Genomic DNA, 8,878 nt, shown 5'->3' with positions numbered 1-8,878 from the left:
TGTTGATGTACTATTATGATGACGTCACACACTGACCGCTCCACAGAGCAGTCATCGTCGTCGTCAGGGTCCGACGACATGAAAACATCACGCGTGTTCCCGACTCGGCCTGCGCGGCGGGTCAGCTGGTGCACGTGGTTCCAGCGTGTGCGACGCTTTACACCCAGCAGGGTGAAACACACGACCTGCCCGTGGCGCTTGGCGTGCAAAGTAGTGTACAAAGAACGGTTACTATAAAAACCATATATCCCATCATGCACGGCGGTTCGAATGTTTTGGCGAGCGCAGAGCTGTGTCGGCGCTCTCTCGCAGCTCGTGGACCCGTGAAGGTAAACACAGTGTTGGACTGCAGCTGTTGTGTGTTCTTCATCCATCCCTCTGGACGCGTCTCCTCCTCTATATTTAGCTGCCCTGTGACCCGCCTGCTCCACACATTGTCAAAACACGGGGCTAATCCCGCCCAACAGGTGCTACACACACACACACACACACACACACACACACACACACACACACACACACACACACACACACACACACACACGCACACACACACACACACACACACACACACGCACACACACACACACACACACGCACACACACACACACACACGCACAACACAAACTCGACTGGACGTGACGCTGTTGCTGAGGGGAAGCGGGGATCACGCTTTCCAAACCGGCTCGAGCACGCCGACAGTCCAGTGACGGAGCCGCTAACACGCTGAACAATGAACGTGGCGAGTGTGAGGTCGACCGCAGAGCTTCAGATGATTTTTAATTCATTATTTTTGAACCTGTTGGGAGAATTCACCGACATTATTATTTAGATTCTCAGGTTTAAAGCAGAAAACGTTTTAAACTCCATCCAGTAGCTAGCTTCAGCCTGCAGCAACATTACATGCTAACGTGACGGAAAGATGACGGGGGGGGGGGGGGTTGCCGGTTCAGCTCCCACAGAAGTTACTTGTTTTCTTCGTGGTGACGTGCGTGAAGTGCACGCAGGCCGATGGACTCTACTGGACCTGTGAACCCTGAGACCACCTGAGTCCACCAGGAGTCTGTACTCCCGCTCACTTCCTGTACGCACGGCGAGCTCTGCTGTTCAGACCCACAGGCCGCCGCCCTCCTCGGCTCGCCTGGCGTCTTTACAATCAAAGCAGCTTTTTGTAAACAACAAAGATAACACGCTGTACTCTAAACCACGCTTCGTGTTTCCCAGCATGCTTCAGGAAGTGGCTGCTTGCACAATGAGTGGAGGTAGATTTTCCTGTGTCTGCATGTTATACTGGTATACTGGTGGCACTGGTATAAAGTTATTAAACACTCAGCGGACTTTACGGTAAGTTTGGAGGAGAAATGTCTCGTGTGAATGGACGGCAGGTAACCAGAAAAGTTCAGTAAAAAAAACCAGGATGAATCCACAGATTGATTGATTGATTGATTGATTGATTGATTGATTGATCCACAGAGTAAATGTAGCTGGAACGTTCCCCAGGCCGTGATGATCCATCCGCTCTGCAGGCCGCTCGGATCAAACCTGCACCAGGTCAGGCTTCCTGCAGCCCCACGGATAAACTTCCACAGAAGCCGAGGAGTCTACTGAGGACTGGAGTCGCGCGGGCTCTTTGTGAACGTCTCGGAGTCGGAGCCGTTGGACGAGACGTGAGCCTCGCTGTGATTGGTGCAGGACGGCAGCTCCGTCCGGCTGCTCGCACGCTGCAGGAGGGACGGACGTGGACACGACCGTCTCCATCCGGCTGGCCCGAAATATACTCACCTGAAAACAGAGTGAAAGGAGGCACAAAGAGACTCAGCAGCTGTCTCCTTCAAAATAAAATACAGACTTCTAAAACAGGTGCTATAAGCTAGCTGTTGTTCAGGCTACATAAAAAATTCTGTTGCTTCCTCCTTCGAGAACAACAAATCCCAGGACGAGGCAGAGACGAGAGGCTGAAACAGCTGCAGGAAGAACAGCAGAGTTTTTAAAGCTTCGCCTCAGAAAATGTTCCACCGTGTGGCGAGCGCGCTCTGAACACACCTGAGTCTGCAGGTAGCGCGGTGACTTCAGCTCCAGCTCCTCCTTGGCCACAGTCGGAGAGCAACAACAAAACACCTGCTGGAAGCCGGCTCGGAACCTGCAGGTGGACGGCACAGGTTTCAGGATGGATAACAGGAACACACACACACACACACACACACACACACACACACACACACACACACACACACACACACACACACACACACACACACACACACACACACACACACACACACACACACCTACCTGCTGTTGAGGCAGTAGTAGATGACGGGGTTGTACATGGTGGAGCTCATGGCCAGCCACATGACGGCCAGGTACACCTGCTGGATGTAGCGCTGCTCGAACCAATCAGGGAAGAACTGGTGCAGTAAGAAGTAGATGTGATAGGGCAGCCAGCAGACAGCGAACGTACAAACAACCACGATCATCATCTTCACCACCTGCCACACAAAACAGAGGAGGAGGAGGAGGCGGCTTTAAAATAAGCGGCTAAGTTTTGGGGGGATTATAAATCCATCACGTTAAAGAGCTTCACCTTCCGTTTGGCGATAAGCTGCTCTTTGTAGTGGTCAGACGAGTCTCCGGGGATCGCACTCGCCCACAGGGTCACGCCCACAGTCGTGTACGCACATCCCATGATGCAAAGTGGCACGAAGTAGATCAGCAGTGTCACACACACGTAGTATCTGAGAAACAAGAGACGATGAAAACAATCATTTATCAACTGCACACGGGGGACTCCAGCGCCCCCTGCAGGGACACACAGGGACACACAGGGACTCCAGCGCCCCCTGCAGGGACACACGGGGGACTCCAGCGCCCCCTGCAGGGACACACGGGGGACTCCAGCGCCCCCTGCAGGGACACACGGGGACTCCAGCGCCCCCCTTGGAGGGACAAACGGGGGACTCCAGCGCCCCCTGCAGGGACACACGGGGACTCCAGCGCCCCCTGCAGGGACACACGGGGACTCCAGCGCCCCCTGCAGGGACACACGGGGACTCCAGCGGAAAACAGATTCTTCAGGTTGTAAACATGTCTGAAGGTGGTTCTTGTTGATGTGAGGCTCTGAGGGGGTGGAGCCAGTTTTCCAGCTGTGGGATGAGGATTAATATAAAACTATTTAGTATTCATAAAAAGATGGCTTCCTCTTGAGGAACATGATGGATGGAGCGCGTGTGCGTCGGTCACGGTGTCTGACACACCGTTAGCAGCAGTCTCATAATATTTGGTCTGCTGCTTCTATGAATATATTAGACCTCTGCTAACAGGGCGCTCTGTGCTGCCCGTCCACCGTCACACCACGGACTGCATGTTTACACCTTATATGCACACACACACACACTAACACACACACTCACTCACACACACACACACACACACACACTCACACACACACACACATGGACAGCGGAGCAGGAAATAAAGGCCTGTAAATAAAAGATGCTTTAATCTGCAGAGATGTTGAGAGTCAGGAGAGCGATGCAGAACGATGTTCATGGACGTCTTCATCACCTGAGCACGAGTCATCTCAGCTGCAGGCTCTTCTTTCTCATTTACTAAATTAATCCCACAGGAAGTGATGATGACACTGGTGCGGTCGGACTGCGTCCTCCCTGCAGCAGCAGGTATCCGGCGCAGCGCGGGGGGACGACACATCCGACCTTATTAACAACGAGGAGGTGTTGCTGCTGCTGCAGGAGAGACGTGGGAAGCTGCCACTGATACAGCCTGTCACATATTTAGCTGCCAGCGTGCACGAGGAGCGCACGCTCAGAGCAGCCACCAGTTGTGTGACATCACACGGGAACGCGCCCGCCCACCTGGCAGGGCGAGGAGCGTTTCAAGTTTGAACCTGTTTGTTTGTCAAAACAACTTTACCCAACTTCTGCTGCCGGGGGGGGGGGGGGGGGGGGGAGGGGGGGGGGGGGGGGGGGATGAGCTGAAACTTTCAGATCTGCTTGTCTGTAAACTTCATCACTCTGGTTTCAGCTGTTTGCATCATATCTGATCATCTGATTAAACTCAGTGATGAACATGAAGGATCATTCAGCAGCTGAACAGCGGCACATTTTCCCAGGAGCCTCGAACACAACTGATGAATTTAATCAGTTTCTGCTCATGATGCTCGACATCAGTTTCAGGGAAAAGATCAAATAATTCAGACGGGTGGAAAACAGGAAGTCAAGAAGCTGAAAGTGTCTCCACCTCTACAGTCTGTCTGCACGCCACCTCTACAGACTGTCTGCACGCCACCTCTACAGACTGTCTGCACGCCACCTCTACAGACTGTCTGCACGCCACCTCTACAGACTGTCTGCACGCCACCTCTACAGACTGTCTGCACGCCACCTCTACAGACTGTCTGCACGCCACCTCTACAGACTGTCTGCACGCCACCTCTACAGACTGTCTGCACGCCACCTCTACAGACTGTCTGCACTCCACCTCTACAGACTGTCTGCACGCCACCTCTACAGACTGTCTGCACGCCACCTCTACAGACTGTCTGCACGCCACCTCTACAGACTGTCTGCACTCCACCTCTACCGTCTCTACAGACTGTCTGCACGCCACCTCTACAGACTGTCTGCACTCCACCTCTACCGTCTCTACAGACTGTCTGCACTCCACCTCTACCGTCTCTACAGACTGTCTGCACGCCATCTCTACAGACTGTCTGCACTCCACCTCTACCGTCTCTACAGACTGTCTGCACGCCACCTCTACAGACTGTCTGCACGCCACCTCTACAGACCGTCTCACGTGGAGTCACTCACATCTTCTTGATGTCCCAGGTTTCGTACTCGGGCCAGTCGATGTAGCAGACGGTGCGTCCGGGCAGCAGAGCGGTGGATGAGAAGTAGTACTGAGGGAAGGCCAGAATCAGAGCCAGCATCCAGATGACAGCGATGACCACGCGGGTCTCTGTGGAGGTCAGCCGCTGCTGCAGCGGATGGATGATCGCCATGTACCTGCAGGGAGGAGACAGCACAGCTGGAGACACTTCCTGTTCTCTTCCTAGATGATCGTTTATTCTGAGGCATCAGAAACAGGAGCCGCTGTGATCAACATGTTCGGAGCGGTCCGGCTGACTCTCTCTCTTCACGCCGTGTTGGACGTGTGATATTTCCTCCTCTGCTGACTGACATCTGCGCCTGATTGAAGCTTAACTCGATCTCATCTCTGCGTCGAGAAATCGTTCCTGTCAGATTCTCGTTGGTGTTCAATCAAGGACTTTATATTTCACGGTTGACTCAGCTCTGATTTACTAAACTCGCATCAAGCTGTGGAGAAGAAGACCTGAGAGCACGAGCTCTTCAGGAGACCGGTAAGGATTCAATAAAGTCGGCTCGTTGTGTCGCAGAGGAATCTCCCCCTGCTGGCCACGAGAGAGGATGCAGGATGTGCATCGAGCCTCAGGCTGTTTTTCATTTTTATTCATAAAACAATAAAAGATGGAAATATTCAAAAAGTCCGACTATGACATTATGATTTGGTCTTTATTGCATCGTCTCCTCTCGCCTCGAGGTCTGCGCGCTCATTTGCATGTCCGTGTTGCGGAGAGATGTATAATGATGCTGGTGAGATAAACACGTTGAGATGAGAGGCCGAGCGTTCGTGAAGGATTCCTGACGACAGCGCCGACGTTTAGGAGGAATAAATCTGCCTGCTTGTGTCTGACATCGAGCAGCGCTACAGTCTCTAACTCAGCGTCCAGTGAGCGGGCGCTCCTGACGACACGTCTGTGCACACGGCCCTGAAGCTTTAAATTGGATGCTAATGCTATGCTAATGAAGCGAAACATACCACGTGGCGTTCAGGGTTTAAGATCACGTCATGAATCCAATCCAGGTTTTTTCTTCAAACTTTTCTCCAGAACAATTTAAAGAGAACATCAGCGAAGGAGGTCGAAGGTGGACTTGAAAGGGGCGGGGCTGATAACGCACCTGTCCAGGGCGATGGCCGTCATGGAGTAAATGCTGGCGAAGATGGCGGCGATGGGGAAGAAGTTGTGGAAGCGACAGTAAGCCGGCCCAAAGTACCACTCGTTGTGAACGGAGTAGGCGAAGTTGATGACCGTGTTGAACGCCGCCATGCCGGCCTCCGCGAACGCCAAGTTCACCTGCAGGACAATCAGTTCAATATTTACACAAGATAACTTTATCATGTTTGTATTTATCGTTTCATGTTGTCAGTGATGATACGAACGTCTTTGATCTTCACAAACACGGAGTGTAAATCAGTTTTTCATTTGTGTCTTTAAAACATTAAAAGTTGATGTTTCATCAGTTTTTCTTCAAACAGGTGAAAATATTTCTGTTTTTTTTTCTCCCTGCAGGAGTCTGGAGAGTTGACGTGATTTCATTACTTCTCTTAATTGGCTCAGACATGTGGCAGGAAGTCAATACTGTTTATTTATTTGTTGTGCTGATGAGCAGAGAGCGTGTTTCAATTCAACATGGATGCAGTTGATCATCCTGTGAGCACGAGGAGAATCGAACCATCAAACAGCTTTCATCTCATCACACCTCCACCTGCACAAAGTCTCCAACACGAGACCAGAAGTTTCACCTCCGTCACTCAGCGACTGAGTGAACACTGACCAGGAAGTAGTTGGTGACCGTCCTCCTGTCTTAGTGTGAGTCGTTCTGGGACGTCTCACAGTCAGCAGCTGTCCGTGCTGGACTCGTCTCAGCGCTCACACTCGGGGGACTGGATTTATCTCTGAGCTTCATCACTAAGTTTAAGTCTCTTCTCACTTCTGTGACCACACGCAGATTTAAAAGCATTTTCTTATAAAGCGTGAGAACAGTGCAAACAAGAAGGGCGGCCATGTTTTCTGCTGCAGACACGATGAGCTGAATGAGATGGTTCTGACGCTGCAGATGTGGAAGGATTCCCTTCAGATATCAAACAGCTGAGTGGAACAAAAAGGATTGACCCCCCCCTCCTCCCCCCGCATTAAAAACCCACTGTCATAGCAATCCTACAATCAGAACTAATCCTGGCAGCGTCTCCATGAACCATTAGAGCCTGCAGCACACAGCTGCAGTGAAAGGCTTTTGTGCAGGTTTATCTTCTTCGGCCTTTTGGCGGCTAAATTAAATGTAGAGCTTTTTAAGACTCTTAAAACAAACTGATGTCTGATCAGTCGGAGCGGGAACATCTCCACAGCTCGTTTCCTGATGGCCGTAGCAGTCCAGACGCTAACCGAGACCAGAGTGCTCCTCCAGTCAAGACCAAGACTGGGCGAGACCGGGACAAGACCAGGACTATATCAGGGGGCGTGACACCGGGAAGGTTGTGGTTGTAGCCGGGGGATAAAAATCTTTTCTTTAAGATTCAGGCGTTTGACTTCTAAAAACAGAAATGAGGAAAAATAGAGCAGCAGTGGCGGTCTTGATTTTAAATCTGGAGCCGCTCAGTCTGAGACCAAGAAGAGACCTGACATCTTCTGTGACGATGTTACATCGACATCATCTGGTCTTACAGCTGAGAGCTGAAGCACAACAACACCAACTAAATCAGAACATCTGTGACGAGATCATCTGAAGCTTAAATGTGACTCTAAACTTGAACATGTTCGGGTGTTTGAGCGGCGATGAGATCATGTGTCCAGCTGTCCACACGTTCTGTAACTTTAAGAGCAAATGAAGAATCAATAAACCAAGGAGCTGAACCCTGATGGGGATGTTTCTGTGTGCTGGACTTGGCTCTACTGTCTCTGGAGCATCAAGTGGAGATGTTGGATGAGTTGATGTTTCATCAGCAGGTGAAAATATTTCAGTTTTTTTTCTCCCTGCAGGAGTCTGGAGAGTTGACGTGATTTCATTACTTCTCTTAATTGGCTCAGACATGTGGCAGGAAGTCAATACTGTTTATTTATTTGTTGTGCTGATGAGCAGAGAGCGTGTTTCAATTCAACATGGATGCAATTGATCATCCTGTGAGCACGAGGAGAATCGAACCATCAAACAGCTTTCATCTCATCACACCTCCACCTGCACAAAGTCTGCAGCACGAGACAAAGAGTGCAGAAGTTTCATCAGCCTCGTGAACACTTACCAGGAAGTAGTTGGTGACGGTCCTCATGCGTTTGTGCGCCAGAATGATCCAGATGACCACGACGTTCCCGACCACGGACACCGCCACGATGCTGCAGTACGCCACCGCCCACAGCGTGATCTGCCACACCGGCTGGATGAACTGGTTGAAGCCGTCGCTGCCGTTAACGTACACGCCTGTGTCGTTCCCGGGGTTCGGCTCGGTGCCGTTGAACAGAGGGTCCATCTTGTTGGCACGCGCGCGCTTGTTTGGCGAGTTGACTGTTGTTAAAAATAGAGTGGTGTCCTGTTACTGGCGCGGATTCCTCTAAAGAAGCCAAAGTAGAAGCTCCTGTGAGAGTGAAAAGTGAACTCGCCTCTTCTCTCTGTGAACTCTTCTGTTGTCCTGCTGACACCGTTTTTACGCACCGTGAAGACGCGCGCGCGCGCCAGGAGGAATCACCGCACCAAAGCGCAGGACGCAGCTCGCCACCCGCTCATTCTTCAGGCTGTTTAACCCCCCCCCAACTGCCTCCCACCCCCGCTGTTCACTATGATTAGTCCCGGTCCCGTCTGGCCGGTAAATCACTCCGTGTGACCCTGAGACCAGACATCATTTATCCGGACCTCCTGATTCGACCTCAGCTGGATCAGCGGCTCCGGGTCAATCTGCTGATTTATGAGCTGCGCTGTGTAATGTGATGGGTTGTGATGTCCTGACAGGTATATGAGCAGGTTTGTAAAGCTGTAATGTTGTTTTAATCAGAGAGTATTTAGGACA

At 51.4% G+C, this 8,878-nt stretch overlaps 1 protein-coding gene across 4 annotated transcripts in view; it reads right to left on the bottom strand.

Moving 5' to 3' along the window:
• Positions 1 to 1,051: 1,051 nt before the first annotated feature.
• The window catches only part of tacr1b (tachykinin receptor 1b), a gene marked incomplete at its 3' end in the record, with an annotated part of 26,642 nt that continues 18,815 nt past the window's right edge, over positions 1,052 to 8,878 (bottom strand). Inside the window, exons 1-7 of one of the 4 annotated variants that reach the window (XM_079364409.1) lie at positions 8,120 to 8,598; positions 6,001 to 6,176; positions 4,831 to 5,025; positions 2,586 to 2,736; positions 2,294 to 2,490; positions 2,045 to 2,141; positions 1,055 to 1,783 (exon numbers count right to left, since the gene is read on the bottom strand). In XM_079364409.1, coding sequence (XP_079220535.1) covers positions 1,538 to 1,783; positions 2,045 to 2,141; positions 2,294 to 2,490; positions 2,586 to 2,736; positions 4,831 to 5,025; positions 6,001 to 6,176; positions 8,120 to 8,344 — 1,287 coding nt within the window. In that variant the 5' untranslated portion in view covers positions 8,345 to 8,598. Of the gene's footprint in view, positions 1,784 to 2,044; positions 2,142 to 2,289; positions 2,491 to 2,585; positions 2,737 to 4,830; positions 5,026 to 6,000; positions 6,177 to 8,119; positions 8,599 to 8,878 lie in introns of those variants that run through there. The other 3 variants (XM_079364410.1, XM_079364411.1, XM_079364412.1) reach the window with 3 other exon arrangements.

This window comes from Symphodus melops (assembly GCF_947650265.1).
Source record: "Symphodus melops genome assembly, chromosome: 16".
Taxonomy (NCBI): Eukaryota; Metazoa; Chordata; class Actinopteri; order Labriformes; family Labridae; genus Symphodus; species Symphodus melops.
This window is presented reverse-complemented; position numbering and strand designations above follow the sequence as displayed.